Source organism: Apis dorsata, unplaced genomic scaffold, assembly GCF_000469605.1.
Source record: "Apis dorsata unplaced genomic scaffold, Apis dorsata 1.3 scaffold_964, whole genome shotgun sequence".
NCBI lineage: Eukaryota > Metazoa > Arthropoda > Insecta > Hymenoptera > Apidae > Apis > Apis dorsata.
Genome location: NW_006264071.1, coordinates 217176 through 235869, shown reverse-complemented (window position 1 = coordinate 235869; position 18694 = coordinate 217176). Strand labels below are relative to the sequence as shown.

Sequence of the window (18694 nt, the reverse complement as noted above, 5' to 3'; positions counted from 1 at the left end):
TTTTTTTTTTTTTTTTTTTATTTAATTCTTCTTCCTCGACAAAATTCTTCTCTCGAATATCAATTTTGCCTTATCAAATTATACGTCAATGAGCTAATATGAGAACGATTTGCCCAATGCTCCAGGGAGCCTAACTGCAAGCTGAGGTCCCTGAACGTGTCCAAGTGTTTACTGGGCGGATTGGACGCGGGCTGCTTGGGAGAGACCATCAGAAGGGCGCGCAATTTGGACGCTCTGAGGGCGGCCGGCGCATCCAGACCGGCGGATGTGATGCCATTAGTACTGGCACTGACAGAGGCACCGTGTCTTCAACTTCTGGATCTAGCAAGCCCAAGACTCGCCCTCGACGACCACCCTTCCAGATTACTGTGTCACGCTCTCGCCAGAAATACTACCCTCAAGCTGCTCAGCCTGGAGGGATGGACCTTTAGAATAGAGGTGAGTGCTTAATTCGATTTTTATTATCATTGATATTTGTCGTTCAATTGATTATTATAATCATTATCAAATGATCAGCATATGATACACATTTTGCAAAAAGGAGACGATGCTTCACATGTATATTCATTGACAAAAATTAAGAATCATTGACAAATTTCTTTATACTTTCTTGATCTTTATACGAGCATATTCAAAAAAAGAATATTTCAATTTATTTGTCTTTCCAGAAAAAAGAAATAAATTCGCAAATTGGTCTCTTCATTTTTATCAATGTTAGTATTAATCTATTTAATTAGTCTATTTATAGAATAGAAATAGAAATTTCTAATAAATTTTTATTTTTATTCGACATAGCTTATTTAACTTTGATGATCAAATGAGCGAATTCTATGTGACGAAGGTTATTATCATGTAACAATTTTTACAGCGATAATTTTATCTAAAAACAGAAGGAACTGATTTGTATTTTTCGAGCAATGAACGCTATGCAAAGCCGTAAAAGTCCAAGAGAGAAAAAATAAAGGGTTGGGCGGCGAGCAAGAATCGTTGGAGCTTTCCCGTTTCCCGCTGGCTTGCAATTCCGAGAGTGCTCCCTGGTAATATTCCTCTCAGCAGCTGGAAGCTATGCAACGCAAAGTTGCATAACAATTCCCACGAAACAGAGAGAGAGAGAGCAGAATCCAAACTAGTTGTCTCGATAACAATGTCTGAAAAGTTAGTATAAGCTCGGAGCGTGCGCGACATTGGTGAAACCTTCTTCAATTTGAAATACCAGCCACGAACACGCCGCCAAACATTCTTTTATTCCGCCGATCACCGATTTGATAACGGAGGAACGCCGAAAAATCGTTTACCATTTTAAACTGGAAGGTAGAAAATGTACGTGAAATTCGATTTCATGCGTCGATCAAACTTTATATCGAAACGAACGTTTCCCGTAAACGAGAACCGATTTTCCAAGTAAATCGAATCGGTATAATTTCAACGGTTTATCCCTTTTCGTTCGTGAAATGTGAAAATCTGTTAATAAAAAGGTGTAGGCGACTGAAGGTGAATTCGAGATCGTGAAATTTTCACCTTGATGAGAATATTCGCTCTGCGAATATTGAAGTCTTGGGAATACGAACTCGTGAGATTCCCTTCTGAATACAAAATTTTTAACATTTCGTTTTTATCGCCACGAATGTTATCGAGTCAAATTTCACGAAAGGGATTCCATTTTCTCAAAAGACTCGGCCTTTCTTCATTTTTCCACGCGCTTTTCCCTCCATCCATTTTATTTTGTTTTCGAAGAAACAAATTAAAAATGATCAAACGATCGATACAACGTTCAACGTTAAACGAATATTCGTATATATGCTTCTTCGGTTACATTTTCGAGGTTTCAGAACAGAGTTACGGTCCAGGATCCATAAAAAGAAACCGACGAAGAAATCCAAGAGTAACTTGGTGGCTCGTAAAAAGAATCAATCGAAAAAGCTGCGGTTTCCGCAACCGTGGGACCGAAGTCACCGGCATTTGCGCCGGTATCTCTTATTCTCCTTTTGGAATTTTTAACAACACCGCAAGATAAATCGGGGAGGGCTTCTGGAAATTCCATCGAGTTTTCTGCCTCGTTCCAATCGTGCACCTGCCCTGTACAAAGGATCCAAAAGCGGAAACGGGCACGAGAAGCGTCGCGTGTTCCGCAAACAGGAAATTCACCCCATTTTCACGCCCGAATTTTCGTCGAAATCCAGACCACCGTCGAACGAAACGATTTCCCTCGCAAACCAGCGGAAACGCGGACGAAATTGAACGTTCCACGAACGATTACACGGGCCGGCTCTCCCTAAACGCGCCGCCTAATCAGATTTATGACGCCGAGATTTCGAAACGAGCGGCTACCGGGGCGACAGGTGTCCCTGATGCGCATTATTTTCACACCGCGCTTTGATTAACGTCACGGCCCACTGGGGACGCGACGCAATTCTACCTCGATTACTGCAATTTCATTGCCCATTGCCCCGTTCTTCTCCGCCTCTGAATCGTTCGACAACGAGTGCCACATCGATGAAACACCTCTGAAAGGTTTGACTAACGAGGGCTGCTTCAGAACTGTGATTTTGATCCTATTTTGATGAAATTTGGAAAATTGATGGCAAGGATATATATATATAAGTAATTGTAGCTGAAATTTCAATCGTAAATGATCGGTCAATTATAAATAAAATACGTATAAAGTTTGGGAAAATTGTATAGACAAATGTTAATATTATTATATACAAATTAACTTTATAACTTTAATTATGATTTGTATATAATATTAATTATAATTTCCAATTTTTGATCGTCTATAAATAAAGTTTTGACTCATTGTATACGTAAATCAATATGCGAAATTTTTACTAAAATCAAAGAGGTATATTTCTGAAGCAGTCCTCGTAAAAATCCAGTCAAAGGCAACAAGTATCTTCAATAGCAATTATTCCTTTTACGATGTTTTCACGAAAACGAAATCGATCGTTTGTTTAAAACGGAGCCAATGACAAAGGTAATTAAAGTCGATCGTCAATTAGAAAACGAAACTAACCTCTCTGCTCGTTCCGCTTCCTAGTTCACGAAACACTTGATGCACGTAGTCGCACCTAATCAGTGGTATCGGTCGCGTATATATCTTTCGAGCACACGATATAAATATATCTTCCTAACCTCTTCCATTGAACCTCTTAACCTTCTTCCCTTTCTCTATCTCTCCGTAAGCCATTGTTGGCGACGAGCCATTGTCTTCAGTGAAGTACGAGTCGTGGCCACGGAAAGGCGGTCGAAAAGCGACAAAGGAGAAAGAGAACACGACCGCGGTATAATCCCACCAGGTGCACTCTTGGATTAAGCTAAAAGTGGGTAATTAATTATCCGTGACGTCGACCAACACCATGCCAACACCGTGGAAAACGGAGGAGATAGAGAACGAGAGTGACTTCGAGATTTTGTTACGAGACCGGTCGGTAATTACTAAAGGAGTCAATATAGAAACTTCGATCTCAAAACTGCTTTATCGACGTGGAGAATCATCACGCATTATATCAACGTTTTATCTTGCCTATAGGAATATAGGAATGTTACGTCGTCGATTTACAGCGGATCCTGTTTACCTTTGCTTCGACTCCCAACTTTGTTAATTAATGCGAACGTACAGGAAATAGCTTACAAGCTCATCGTAGATAGTTGTGGGCGCACCATGTTTCCCTAATTAGCGAGCAGTTACCGTATCAAGCCACTTCGGTCGTCAGTAACGTCTTCATGAATAATACAGGATGACCTATTTTATCGCATTTCCCTCAAACATGATCTCGTTGTTTCTGCCGAGAGAGATGTTTAAGTAGAAACTCGGTTTGAACGTGATACACTCACTTTCACTTAGTTTAATATATATATAATAGTTAAAAATAAAAAAATATTGATCTGACAAACAAAAAAATTATGCGTTATATGTTTCATTTTTAATGCAGATTCAAAAACGTATATTTTAATCATCGTAATAGAGGATAATATTTGTTTTTCGAAAAGCCAAATTGTTAACAATCTGACCAAACTTAAATCGAACCGATCCATTAATTTTCACAATATTAACTTTTCCACTTTAATTGGATCCTTAACGTTTTGGTTTTAGTTGAAAATAAAGTTGGCGCGTTGGTCTCTAGATATCTGGTGAAACGAGAAGAAAGAATTAATATACCGTAAAAATTTCCTTTGTAGAAATTATTCGATCGGCGTCTACCAAGGCTCGCTCCTTTTCTACTGACTGAACATTAAAGCTTGTTTCCACTGCCGATTCGCGAACCAACGAGTTCTTTTGTTCCTTTTCTTCGTATAAAACGCCATTCCACTTGTCGCAAACGTACCAGAAGTCGGAGTAATAAAACCAGAAGAACGAAGAGAAAGAAAACAACCGTCTCGTATCCTCTTTCTCGCTGGGAAGGAGAATCGAACCGGGCAAATGAGAAGAAGAAAAATAGGATATTTCAAATGCCGTATGATCAGTCGTAAAATAATATCGCCGGAAGTACGTCTACGTGTCGCGGCATGGTACTCGTAAAATAAGTACATTTCGAAAGAAAAGGAAAAATTATTTCTTTAGCTTATCCTTATTTCCTGTTTTTCCTTTCGAGTGAAATTTTTCACTCGGTATGATTTGAATTTTATTCTTTATCGTTTCACCATGATGAAATTATGTATCTAACGTAAAATAGAGCCGGCATGAATAGAAAGAAAACGAAATGGAAGTAAATGAAAATTTCTTCCATAAGACGGATCACAGTTCATCCGTCCTCATCAAAAACACGTCCAACGCGTCATTCCCTGAGAGATTTATGTTCTCACTGGGTGCTTCGTTATTCAGAATGTGTCTCGAGAACGATGCAGTCAATTTATTCGAATCCATCTCTTGTCGAAAGCACCGCTAATGGCTGCGTGGGATGGACGAAACGAATTGGGATACTCCAACAATTTTAGTAAGATATCGAAATCAATTAAGCTAATTAATCTCTTCGAGAAATTTTTTTTTCTCTCAGAACTCGGAACAATTTACGAAATCAACGAAATCGCACGTTTGATTTATTCAAAGGCAGAATTCAGATAAAATAAAGCTAATAATATCTAAAGTATGTATATATAGTCTCTGTATGCTCTGAATTTCGCTATTCATGAATTCAACTAATAAATTACGTCATTAAAAACAGAGAGAATTCTATACATATTTTTACGACTGATTATATATGCATATTTGCAAATGGACCAAAAGGATTCTCTATTTATTAAAAATTCCGCCACTCGCTCGCTCCGTATGATTCAATTTACTTAAATCTGCAAGAGTTGGCAGCCCTTTAGGCGTCGCTGCATCACCGATAGCAGCTACATTGTTCCGTAACCAATTTCCCCGGGAAATAGAATACAGGAGAAATGGCGCATTAAGTGGACGAATCGATCATCGCCCACCGAGCGGAACGACCCGGCCATTACATGGAAACACTTCTTCGTCCACTTCCCTGTTCATTATCCGCGTGTGATACAAACGAGGCTGGATAATTTGCAAACTATCTGAAATTCGATGAATTAATTAAAAAACTTTGTAATCGAATCATACACTGCGGATGTTCATGCAAATTTAAATTCTTATTAAAAAGAATTAGAGAGAGAGAGAGAAAGAGACACGAAAATTGACAACAGAGTACAGTGTTTTATCTCGGAAATGTAACATTTTTCATAAATATCCGCCGTTTAATAATTATTTCGTTCAATAATTATTCGATCGTAATTATTTCGAAAATTTATTTCATTCATTCCATGTCATTCGATCCATGGAATAATCGTCGATACGAACATAAATTCTCGAGAGCAAAGAGTGGAAGCCGAAATATGGGATTCTCGGTAGCCATAAAACACCGATGGCTAGATGGTCCCGAGGTTTTCCAACCCGCTCAACGTCGCCGGTAATATTGCTCGCGATAAATTACACGGCATCCCCGATGTTCCAGCGACCCCGAACATCCTTTTCCACGATCCTGACCATCGTCTACGGGCCTCGTTGAGAAATTTCCATGGAAATATCGTCGCTTCCATTATGCAAACCAATTGCTATGAAACGTTTATTCAAAACAACCTGGTGATTTCCTCGATAACAAGGAAATTATCTCTGGAGGAACGTGGCCGAGGATCAATCGTCGCGACAATACCGCCTTCTTTTTCTTCGGTCTTAACCCGCGCTATTATCGAGTACAGCAGCTCGATTGAACCGCGATCAAAGAAAATGCGAGAGGAAAATTAAAAGTTCGCGAAACTCGAGTTCATCTTGACGAAATTAAAGGTAACAAAAAAAGGAGCTTATATAATTCAATGTCTACGTTTTATAAAGGTGTGAATACGGTAAAGTAAAAAAAAAAAAGAAGAAAAGAAATGTAGTTTAAAAGTAAATTTGCTCTCTCTTGAATGAAGAACTGCATTACTCTCGCAACACAATGTTCATTTGAAAATAACTCTGAAAACTTTTTGGCTACGTTTGAGAATAAAAGTTATTCTCCGTTGATCAAGAATTTTATTCTTGATACTCTTTCACTCTCAAATTCGTAATAATTGCTTCTTCCCTGGAAAGGCGCACATCTCGAGTAGAACTAGAATTCCAACAGAATAATCCAGGATAAATTGTGCAACCGTAAAATCCTACCGATGACACGACGACATCACGCGTGGAAAACAATGAAGCCGGGACGAGCCCCGGCCAGATTTAATTTAACGCACGAGAATGATTATAAACAATGCAGCTCGTTCGAGTTCCACTCTCTCGAGCGATCCACTTCTCTCTCTCTCTCTTTCTCTCTCTCTCCATTCACCCTCCCTCTTCCCTCACTCCACTTGTGCCCCGACTGTGCGACATTATTGTTCGGCCTGTCACGATCCGGGATGATTTCCATTTAAAAAGAATCGTGCCACGGCTGCCGATTCATTGAATTTATAAGGCCACTCCGGTATTTTTCATCGACCTGACCGTTTCACGTAGCATGGAGCACAGTATCAACGATCCCCTGGGCGAAAAACAATTTTCAAACACGACGCGGTTGTCGGCCATCGTTCTCTCCGCAATAAACGATGTCGCCCATGTATCCCTCCCTCTCTCCAACTCTCCAATGTTTTCGCCCCGATTCTCCGGACAGAAGTTGAAATCGTGGAAACGAGATAGTTTGTTACAATTTCTCGTGTATGAGAACCGGCTCTATGTTAATCATTAATAACATCGCAGAGACGGGCGGAAAACGGGAGGTGATTTGTTCTTGCGCGGAATAATTAACTTCGTCGTCGGGAAGTTTCGAAACATTTGCTCTGAATTTTGTGGATAACCTTTGCAAAGTTAATAGACAAGAAACTATAAGAAAGAGGTAAATGTCGTGTGTAAAAATATGTTAATTCGTCGTCGATTGTTTCATTCTTGAGAGATTTCTTTGTGCTTCGTTTGCAGATAGTTGAGAAAAATTCTTTGTCGCGTCGATAAAAAATAAAGGAAGGTTCATTACATTCGCCGGGAAGCGAGGATCGTAATCGTGCATTCCTCCGGCATTTGGTTGGTCCACGCCGTCCGTAATTTTGGCCAATTTTCTCAGCGTTATTCAAGCCGGGCCACGAAAACTGCCTTCGTAAATCACACGATCCTCGTCGTTGAAATTATTTCATGCGGAAAAAAGGGCTGAATGCCTCTGGAATCGGGCGCGAGGTAAAAAATTCTCCCGAAAAAATTCAAATTCGCACCTCCCCTGGCACCTCCAACGGCCTCGATCCTCGCAAAACCTCGAATCCTATAAACCGACCACCTGGCTGACGAAAAAAGACCTCGCAAGATGGCGAAAGGATTAGCTGCGAGACAGAGAGAAAGAGAGAGAAAAAGCGTCCTCGTAATACGTTTCGTGGTAAAAAGACAATGACACCTTTTTTTGCGGCCGAAAGAATTAATTTCGGTCGAAAAGCGACAAAATAGAAGAGACCGATTAAAATAACGCGCGGCTACTTGTTGCGCCGATTATCGAGTAAATATTTTTAAACGACGAGTCGAATATGCGAGTATTTGAAGCTCAACCTTCATAAAATATTCCTCCTGATCGATACCCCGTTTTAGCTCTATCTACAAACGTTACGAACTTCGGCTCGTAACCCCAAATCTCTGGTGGAATGTCGATTGTTTCAATCGTGGCCACGATTCCCTCCTGATTCGGAACGCAATTTTCCATCAAAACTGCCTTTCTCGTTGCTCGCCCCTTCGTGCCCGGTTTCCACGAATCACGCGAGATCCCAGAGGGGTGATCACGATTCCGTTACGCACATCCGCGTCTCCATCGCGATGGAAGAGCGTGGCCCTCGCGAGTTAAAACGAGGCTTGCGAATCTCGTGATCGATTCGAACGAGAAATCGATATCGTGTCGCTCAACTATCCGGATCCGTGACGATTCTAATTGGGTCACGCTATTTCGTTGTATGGGATAGATCCTGAGGAAAGTTCGCGTTTCAAAGGAAACGAGAGGATCGTCGGTCTCGAGATTTTACTGCTACGGCTTCCATCTTCCATTTCCGGTCTCGTGGTCCTCTCGTGGACTTACTTTCGTGGACTGATCGCATTATGCGTTCCATTCGAGGCAAACGAATAGTTTACGGAGGCAAAGCGACTCCGCAACTCGATTCGCAAACTCGATTTCGAGATTAGTCGTAGCCTTGTTAGCTTTGGCTTTATCGATGCAGCTTCGACGCACGCGATCCTGTAATCTCGCCACCATCCATTGTTCCACGTCGCACACGTCGCTTTGTTCCCGTCTCATTGCAGGGATAATGTAATACCGCGAGAGATTTCGACGTCGCGACGCTAGGGAGAATCACTTTCTTCGCTTAGCGCGGGAAACGCGCATTAATAATGGAGGGCGAAGCGATCAAAGGATCTTCGAGACCTGACTTAGATATTCTCTGGATAATTAAATAGGGTTAATTTGTTGGATCAATCCGATAATGCGATAAATTAATTAATAACGTATTAACAAATTTTATCTAGATTTTTGAAATTTTAAGTATAGGCGTGTAAATTTATTTTACGACGTCATTTAATTTATATGGTATTGACGAAATTATTTAAAATTCATTTGGAAGTCGTTGTTTATTTTATGTGGAAAATTAATTAAGATATTTTAATGATTTAATTCTTCAAGAAACTTTAACTCTTTATTGCTTAAGTTTTCAAATTGATTCATCAATTGGAAATTTGAATAAAGAGATTTTTGAATTATAAGTTGTTTTCAAAAAATGTCATTTCTAAGCCTTCTATATTATCTATATTATATTAAATATCTTCTAAACTTTTGTCAAGAAATTATTTCTTAAGAAACGATATTCCTTCTATATAACTGTATTTTTATGAATATCAATTAAAGAAAATAGAATTTAAGTAACTATCCTGGATTTTTGTATCTTTTTTGCACATGTATTCTCTGTATATTCAAATTTTCTATAAATGCATAAATATTAACTATCAAATATATTGAATTTCTCCAAATTTTAATCAAAATAAACATAAAAAAGAAGAAAAATACCACGAATGTTGCAGGAATCGGACAGTCTGGCGGTGTTTTCCGAGCTGCTCAGATACACGAGCGTCCGCGAGTTGAGCCTGTGCAACGCCCGGCTACATCTGGCCGTCCACGAGGGTCCTTTGGCGAGATTAGGTCGTAGGGACGATGCAGGAGCGGAGTTGCTCAGAGCTGCGCCTCCTCCCGCCTGTCCCGCCATTGTATTTCTCAGGCTGGCCGGTTTTCAAGTAAGTAATCCCGGATGAAAAGTATCCTAGCCCAGTTTCATCCTAGCCGACTTTCTCTCTGAGCCGAGTTTTTGACCATCACGACGAATCAGATCAGCGACCATGTTTGACGAGAGTCAAAATCAAGTGGCTCCCTTTGTGCCGTGAATAGAGAGGCTAATTGGACCGTAATATCGAAATGTTCAACCTACCTAAGACATTTCGTAAGCGACTATTCCAATTCCATTCTCAAAGGGGATCGTTCGAGGATCTCACCGATAAATATTCGTATACCTAGTGGAACGATGCGAGGTAACGATGCGTCACGTTCAACGAGAAGTCGTGTCGACGTATCGAGTTCCCGAAGGATTCGATGCGCACATTCGAGACACTTCACTCCAGCCCTCGAATCGGTCGATTCGTAATTCGAGGCCGACGATGATTCGTTTGCGGTTTGCGACCAGCGGCCGTCCAAACCACGTAGATAGATTATTCGTCCTGTTGAGGAAACCGGTCTCGAGTGCTCGGTTACGAAGTAGAAATCCGACTATCGATATTAACGCTCTTCGATTCGTTACGTAAAACCTTGGTAAACAACGCACTTCCTTAAGGCGGATCCTAGATGAATTTTCTGCTCGCCTATTCCTATTTCTATGACGATCGAATTCGATCCCCGCGAAATTCTCGTTTCTTAGGTCTTCGTTACTCGATACTTTTTTTCTGAAAGAGAAATAGAAAGATAGAAACAGAAGGTGATGCATAATTATCTCTGATTTCAGGTGACAGTGAACGATCGTTTGGCGCTTCGAGGGCCGCTTCTTTTGCCATTCCTCGCCGGTTTCACAGCCCTCAGCGAGCTCGATCTCTCGTTGGACAAATCGACCATAGGGGGCAGTAGCGGATCATTGCTGTTCATCGATGACAAAATCCTCCAACAGTTCTTCGCCTGCTTCTCCTCTCACTTCAAGAATCTACAGTCCCTGAGGATTAACTTTTGGCGGATCACGTTGGAGGACAGCGAGAAGACGATGAGGCAGATAGCCAAGTATCTGAAGCTGTGCAACCTGAGCTTCTTAAAGGCGAATGGATTGATCGTGACCGACAGCGCGAAGAAGGTGCAAATGGAACACGTATTCGTGCAAACGATCCTGACGCATCTACAGTACTTGACGTGGCTCTGTCTGGATGGAGTGGATCTCACGGAATCGCAGGCTTCCAGTATCGGAAAATGTGTTAGAGATCGGTTTCCGGGCACCTCGTTGGAGATCAGTGCCAAAGACGTGCACGTAAAGTCGGTGAAAGCTTTGGTCGCCGCGATAGAGGAGGGTGGAAGGGCGGAAGTGGTGTACACCGGTGGGTCGAACTGCAGGCTGAAGATCACCAAGGTCCAGAAGAGTAGCAAAGGTAAAAAGAAGTGAAGATTCGGTTGGAGAATTCTTGGTTGTCAACGACATGGAAATTTCGTAATTGTTCGATCACGGAAGAATATGGCCGTAGAAAAATAACGATTGGAATTTGATCCGTAGATGAATGAAAATATAGAGATGGGAAACGTTCGAAGTGGGGGAGAGGGATGATTGGTTGCACGTGATTCCGTAAATGATCCGGTGAAACGGATCTTGGAAAGAGAGAGAGGCTAAGAGAATGTTTTAGGATGAGAATAACGTAGTTTTAGAAAGATACGAGATAGACGGTGTTAGCCGTAAGAGGCATGTAGAATAAGAAGAGTACTCACACGAGGAAGAAAGGCGTGAAGAAGGAGAGGAAGAAGGGAATGAAGCCAACACTTTGTGGATTTTCGTCTTACTGTGATTTCCTTTTCTGCGCGTCATCACTTTCCTAACGATATAGATCCATAGATCGTAGCATTATTAGCTCGAGCATTATTCTCGATGGTCCGTTATACGCAGAAAAATGTCGAAATCGTACAGAAGGATGGGTAAAAAAATATATATATATATATTCTTTCAACGAGAAAGAATAAAAGAGATAAAAATTTTAGCAAGACCAATTATACATACGCATACGTATTATCGAAAGATATTTAAAAAATAAAAAAAGAAAAAAAAATAATAATAAAAAAGAGGCTGTTGCAACTAGATACGTTCGTTGTTGTTAGATGGACTGTAAAATATGATTCAGAGTAATATATTATTATTATTGTCATTATTGATTATTATTATTATTCCTACGATTACTAGTATATTCTGATCATGATTATTAAATGTTACGATCGATTGAATTACAATCGACGATCCATGAGTGAAATGGCTTTACCGGATGGCGTGTTGTTGGAAATTTGAAGAAATTTTATAAATTATATTCTATAGTAGTGGGTAGAAAAGAAAAAAATACGTATCCAGAGAGTAAAAGAGAGACGTCCTCGAATTTTGAATTCTATTGTACACATTAAATTAGAAAATAATGGCTATTGTATAATAATAAGGAATGAAGAACGAAATAAAAGAGCAACAAAAAATACTTACTTTTTGCGAGTAAAAGAGAACGTGCGACACTCAACTGCCAAATCGTAATTGTAGATTTTATTCGCGAGTATCGATATTATATCAGGAATTTGTTATTTTTTAGAATAAGCGCGATACGACGATTTCTATCCATCTATCGCCGAATGAAAACGCAATGTGTGATTTTCTGCTGTCCCTTTGCCAATAAAAAAGCAGAAATACGATACTGCCATATACCTTGAAGAAATGAAAATAATGATTAAAAAGAAAGTAAGGAAAAAAAATACGTTTAATCATACGCGAAACAAACCAACGAGTAAGTTCGATCAGCTTTTGTTCAGCTTTATGCAAAAAAGCAATTCCACGGTGTTCGTTCGATTTTTTTGTACTATTAGTGAGAAAACGTAATTTTTGATTCCCTTTTACGGTCCACTTTAGATAGGCAGGTATAGCCTCGCAGGGACAAAAGTTCCACACGATTTTTCATTTTTGATAGTTTGCTATGTACATAAGACACCGCAAAAGATAGAAGGCATCAAAGATACGATCTGCAAATTTTGTGAGGCCATTTAAACTACTAATTCAAGCGGTGAGAGACTGAAGCTGACACCATACGCGCGTAAGTACATTGTCCACGCGTTCAAGATCGCTTTATCGTCTGGAATCAGTTTCAGTAATTTTATTATAAATATTTATGTATTTATATGTGTATACATATCCTTCAAATAAATGTAATATGTGTTTGAAAATTTGTTGTAAAGATGATTTCCCATATCGATAAAATATATACATATGTACATGATCTTGATAAATTTTCTATTTTATAAGAAGATATTATCTATAAGAGGACTTTGTATGAATGTGGAAGTCGAAAATTATTATAAGCACTTTTCTTTATTATTTACATTTTAGAAGATTACTCTTCTGAATTTTTTATTTATACAATCATGTTAATAAAACATAACAATGTTGACTTTCATCTCGGAAATTACATCGCTCTTCGTAGAAGTAATTGCATCGGATAGAACTGCAAATAATTCGATCATTTCAGTGTACGATGGTACAGCAATTCGATAGAAAAATTACTCTACATTATCACTAAATATTCTAATTGTTTCATTTCATTCTATCGATATCTACATTTTGGCCTATATCATCACAATCTCAAATATACAAGTAATATACCTTGACTATAATGGAATGTCCTGGTCGTGCTTAAAATTTATGTTTACAAATCTGGCGTTAATTCTAACTTCGTAATTTGTCTTGAACAATGTATTACAGCATTAATAAAAAACGATGAAAAATTTTGGCTGACATTTTGCACTAAGTGCATATGTTAGACCATGCTTTCTCTATAAAACATTTTATTTCATTTCAATCGCTTCCTACTTTAAATGAAGTGATAAGAAAATTCCATTGCTATTAAAATTTTAAAAAACTTCTTATAGCATATTTTGACATCATTCAATTTGTTTAAAGAATATTCATCAATAATAATGATAATTCGTTAATATAAATATATGTATATTGCCATAAAACGATCTTGTACGTATTAATTATTTATTTAATATCGATTAGATAAATCCACTTAATGTGGACAGTACGTCAAAAGTACAATTTATTAAGGAAAGCACAATTTCAACATAAGAATATTGTTTTATATATTACACTTTATAAAGTTATATTTATATATAACGTATATTTCACATTTTCTGTATAATAATGACTAGCAGTCTACAACTGCTTATAATATAATTTGATGATTTTCTTTTGTTTTGCACAAATTTGACCATGAAGTTTGAATTTTTTTTGTAAATAGATATTTTATACAAAAAATAATGCAATAATAAAGGTAAGGTAAAAACATTTTTATAATTGTGGCTTCAATTATAAAGGTAAAAAATGTAATAATTTGATGTATCTTCAATATTTTAAAATGCATTATAATATAAAGATTTCTGTAGATAATATAAAACATTATTTAAGATTTTGTACAATACATAGTACAGGACCAAAGTTGTTGTAAATAAAAATAAACTATAATTTCATGAAATAATGATATATATATATATAAATATATCATTAACTATAGATGAACAAATATCTATATTTACAACAATAAGATTAGAAAGAAATGAAATCAATGATTTTTATTGGTGATGGACAAGTCAAAAATGCATTAGCTTGATCATAAGACCTATTCTCTTAATAGGATCCTATGTCATATAAGTTCTGGTAAGTCTTTTCACTTTTTTTAAAAGATTTAAACAGATTTTTAAATAATCTGCAACCCAAGGTGATATTCACTATTACTTAGAACAAAATATCTGCACAATTTTAAAATGGCAAAAATATTTTGCACAAGTGCAATATTTCTTGCTTGTTTCTGACAAACTCCACAAATAAATACAGTTTTGGAGCACTTGTATGAACACTTAATGACATGCATAGTTTTCATAGATCACATAGGTGCATAATCTAATTGAACAGTTAAATGCCTTACTCCAGCAGCTTGAAAAATCATCTGAGTGTGTGCTACAACATATTTAGGCTCTACTGTTCTGGCAACTTCCAATTTCAAGCACCCAACATACACATCTGAACAAAGTGTCCAGAAATGTGGTTCTTGCACACTATATACTCCAGCTAATTGTGTCACTTTGTTATAACACTGTGGTAAAATATGATCCAATGCAGCTGGTTGTCTTTGCATTAAAATTTCCCATGAATCTTTCATTAAAGAAAGCACACTTAAAACTATCAATACTGATATCAGCATAGAACAAATTGGATCAGCTATAAACCAACCAAATAGACGCATCAGTACTGCTGATATAATTACACCTACAGATCCAAGAGTATCTGCTAAGATATGTAAGAAAACTCCTTTCATAATCTGAGAATTTGTACCACTGAAGGAAGGATCAATTTCTATATCATGATGATCATGACTATGACTGTGATTTAAATGAGATTGTGTATGACTTCCATGGGAATGGGAATGGGAATGACCATGTCCCATTCCATGACTATGTCCATGTCCATGACGAAATACATACATTCCTACTAAATTGACTATTAATCCCATAATGGACACAACCAAAAGTCTTTCGTGTTTAATCTCTGGAGGTTCAATGGCTCTTTCCACAGCTTCAGACATAATGAAAAGAGCGATAAAGAATAAAAGCAGAGCATTGACAAATCCTCCTAAAACTTCTGCTCTGACATAGCCATAAGAATATCGTTCATTTGCTCTCCACTTTGTAATTACTGATGCAGCCAAACCAAATAATAAGCCAGTACAATCAAAGAACATATGGAAACTATCTGATATTAAACCCAAGCTGTTTGTCCATATTCCATACATTAATTCAATGCAGGCAAAGGATAAATTCAATAAAAGAAATAAAAATAAATTTCTAGTATTTTTGTCAGAAAATATCAAACGTTTCCATCCTAATAATTTCTCCTTTATTCTACTGCCAAGGTTTCTTGAATCTTTGTGTGAAAGAGGAAGCATTTTCATAAGCACAAGGTTGTTTCAGTAATGAAGTTTATCCTAAAAATAAAAAGTAATTTTTTATTATATTAAAACTTTTCATATGTTTATCTAAAATTCAATTTTTATAAATTAAAATTTTAATTATATTTATATTTGCATATTAATACAAATACATATTAATGCAAACATTTAAATATTAATCTTGTATATCAAGAAAAATATTCATATTATAAGACCAAAAATATGTTAAGAATATAACAAACATAAAACTGATTAACGATAACCTCACTTATCTGTTAATATCTGTTAATCGGTAACTATTGTATATATATATATTATAAATCAGTTTTAATCTGAGATTAATTGTCACGTTATTAAACTATTTCATCAATATTCGTTCAATATTAATACACGTAGAATAAAAACACATATGACACGTCGCAATAAGTGAAAGGTATCTTAACCTTATATAAAAATAATGATCAAAAAAAAAATAAATTACCTTTTCGTATAAAAGTAAATATAAAGAAATGTTTGTGATTGATTAAATTATACCGAACGATATTCTTAACGTGAATACATTTTGTAAACGGGTCAAAGATGTGAAAAACCGGGACTCAAAAACACACAGCGTAGCGCCATGCTTCACACGCTACAGCCACTCCTGAGTGACTGACAGTCTGATTCATGGTTATTCGAAACACGTGTATTGCATTATACGAATTCATTCCAACAATTTTATAATATAAAAAATAATTTTAGTCAAATAACTATTTATTTAACTATTAATATGTCATTTTTTAAATTTTTGATTCTTTTAGAAATAATATTTATTAATGTAGTGAATTGTAGATAGCGCTGAATGTAACGAATATTCAAAATGGCGATATACGCACTTCCCTTTTCTTTCATAGTCGACAGCCATCATGGTGAGTATTTGTGAAAGAAATGTTTTAATTATGTTTTAATAATATTTATCTTAAAAGTTTCGTAATAAAAATTACTTTTCTATGTAGTGCAGTGATATTATTTCAAGAATTAATTTACAAGTTTTATATGAATTTTATATATCAAGTAGATAACCTTTCTCGATAATTTCATCCACATGGTGTATACGTGTATGCAAAAAAGATATCTTATTTGAATATCATTACATTCAATTAAAGTATGTTTTCGTTAGTTTTATAGAATTATATTAATTTTTATGCATTATATATAATAAAAAATATTGTTTTCATTAAAAAATCATAACTTCTTTTGTTGTCTCAATGTTTTGTTGACATTGTGAAAAATTATTGACAAAATAATTATTTACGAATTAATATTTTCTTTAATTAATTATTGTGATGAAAAACTCATTCTTGATTAAATTCATGATAGTATAATATTGATTTAATGAGCCTGATCAATATATATTATTTGATTGTGGTATTTATTTTTTTATGAATATTTTTGTTCTAATTTCATTTAATGTTTCAGCCGCCTAAAAAGGATACAAAGGGATCTTCAAAACAACCACAAAAAACACAAAAGAAAAAAGAAGGAGGATCTGGTGGCAAAGCCAAGAAAAAGGTTAGTATCATAGTTATTGCAGATAGTTATGATAGATATTTATTTATCAGAATAATAACTTATACTTATAACTTTATAAAATAAAATATTATGTGATGAATATTTATAAGCTTGATAAATCATGGAAGTAAAAAGCTGATTTAATGAGCCTGATATATATATAATATAATAAATAAATTTAAGTAGATAAACGTGAATAGATATACTTTACATTTTTTATTTATTTTTTTTATCGTAGAAGTGGTCCAAAGGAAAAGTACGTGACAAGTTAAACAATCAAGTATTGTTTGATAAAAGCACATATGAAAAATTGCTGAAGGAAGTACCACAATATAAATTGATCACGCCATCCATTGTTAGTGAAAGGTTAAAGATTCGTGGATCACTTGCAAGGAGAGCATTGATTGAATTGCAACAAAAGGGACTTATTAAACAAGTTGTACAGCATCATGCACAGTTAATTTACACACGTACTACTAAGGGTGACGATCCAGCTGCGTAATTTATTTTTACGCAATGTATAATACCATTTAATAAAAAACATCTATAAATATAAATATTGATTTATTTCAAATCAAAAATATGAATGACACATCGCAAAAATGAAAGGTATCTTAATTTTTAATCATGTCTTAACCTATTAATCGAATTAGAAAAAAAAATATAATATATTTATAAAATATACCGTGTGTTTTTAAATGTATTATGTACGACGTGAATATGCTTTAAAATCGAATCTAAGTATGGCGAAATCGCACTCGCGAATCGATCGTTTGTTGTTTTTAAATATAATGGCTGTGTTCGAATGAGACACGGATCTTTTCCTCTGCCCCGTTCCGTACCAGGTACAAGCTGGTGTCGCTCAAAATTCTAGTGCACGCAGCCATTTGAAATGACAGAACGGTTCCCCGACTCGGGTTCATCGACGTGATATTCAGCGAGGCGTCCTTCGGCTCCTTGCGGAGCGCGAATTGCAGATCTCTAACAACAAAATTGATCAAATCACGTTCAAGGAAGGTGCGGGTAGACGTTTCAAAGGGGGAAAACTTGTCAGCGATATAGAATAAAAAAGAAGTAAGTTTTAGGTGTAAAGGAACGGAAGAAGAAGAAAGGTGTGCAAAGAAGAAGAAAGAAAAAAGAATCAGTTATCTGTTATCAGGATCCGAAGTCCAATGAAGATCCACTGGCATGGCCACGCAACTCAGCCCCCGAAATTCGGAGGTGAACGCTCTTGAGCAGCGGGGCTATCTTATTGGCAAAAAAATCGGACAGGTTATTTACCTCCAACCCTGTACTCCCTACCTGTTCGTTAACCTCTTTCATTTCCCCTCTACCTGCTTCTTACATTCCTTCTACAATATTGCGTCGTTTGTTTCTTTTTAAACTGTAGATTCTTTCTCAATTACTCTC

The 18694-nt window shown here is 36.6% G+C and overlaps 4 protein-coding genes across 5 annotated transcripts in view; 3 read left to right on the top strand and 1 right to left on the bottom strand.

The window, feature by feature from the left end:
• The window catches only part of LOC102673486, an 88558-nt gene extending 76085 nt beyond the window's left edge, over positions 1-12473 (top strand). Inside the window, exons 10-12 of the mRNA XM_006623881.2 lie at positions 126-438; positions 9554-9763; positions 10522-12473. Of these exons, the coding sequence (XP_006623944.2) occupies positions 126-438; positions 9554-9763; positions 10522-11160 (1162 nt within the window). The 3' untranslated portion in view covers positions 11161-12473. The remainder of the gene's footprint in view (positions 1-125; positions 439-9553; positions 9764-10521) is intronic.
• A 609-nt stretch (positions 12474-13082) lies between these two features.
• On the bottom strand, positions 13083-16401 carry LOC102672865 (zinc transporter 7). Its single transcript, XM_006623877.2, has 2 exons — positions 16215-16401; positions 13083-15769 (listed from the first exon to the last, which is right to left on the bottom strand). Exon 2 carries the CDS (start codon positions 15734-15736, stop codon positions 14672-14674), a length of 1065 nt encoding a protein of 354 aa, XP_006623940.1. The 5' UTR covers positions 15737-15769; positions 16215-16401; the 3' UTR covers positions 13083-14671.
• Positions 16402-17163: 762 nt separating this feature from the next.
• Positions 17164-17844, top strand: LOC102673351 (40S ribosomal protein S25). The gene is made up of 2 exons (XM_006623880.2): positions 17164-17284; positions 17523-17844. The coding sequence occupies exons 1-2, from the start codon at positions 17183-17185 to the stop codon at positions 17784-17786; spliced, it is 366 nt and encodes a 121-aa protein (XP_006623943.1). The 5' UTR covers positions 17164-17182; the 3' UTR covers positions 17787-17844.
• Positions 17845-18217: 373 nt separating this feature from the next.
• Positions 18218-18694, top strand: part of LOC102672363 (testis-specific serine/threonine-protein kinase 1) — a 2427-nt gene continuing 1950 nt past the window's right edge. Inside the window, exons 1-2 of one of the 2 annotated variants that reach the window (XM_031514296.1) lie at positions 18218-18358; positions 18444-18556. In XM_031514296.1, coding sequence (XP_031370156.1) covers positions 18473-18556 — 84 coding nt within the window. In that variant the 5' untranslated portion in view covers positions 18218-18358; positions 18444-18472. Of the gene's footprint in view, positions 18359-18443; positions 18557-18694 lie in introns of those variants that run through there. The other variant, XM_031514297.1, reaches the window with a different exon arrangement.

Bases quoted from the DNA above. Each gene is read 5' to 3' on its own strand.
- LOC102672865 (XM_006623877.2), bottom strand. From the start codon at position 15,736: ATGAAAATGCTTCCTCTTTCACACAAAGATTCAAGAAACCTTGGCAGT.
- LOC102673351 (XM_006623880.2), top strand. From the start codon at position 17,183: ATGTTTCAGCCGCCTAAAAAGGATACAAAGGGATCTTCAAAACAACCA. The intron at 17,285-17,522 runs GTTAGTATCATA...TTTTTATCGTAG, and splicing joins GTGGCAAAGCCAAGAAAAAG to AAGTGGTCCAAAGGAAAAGT.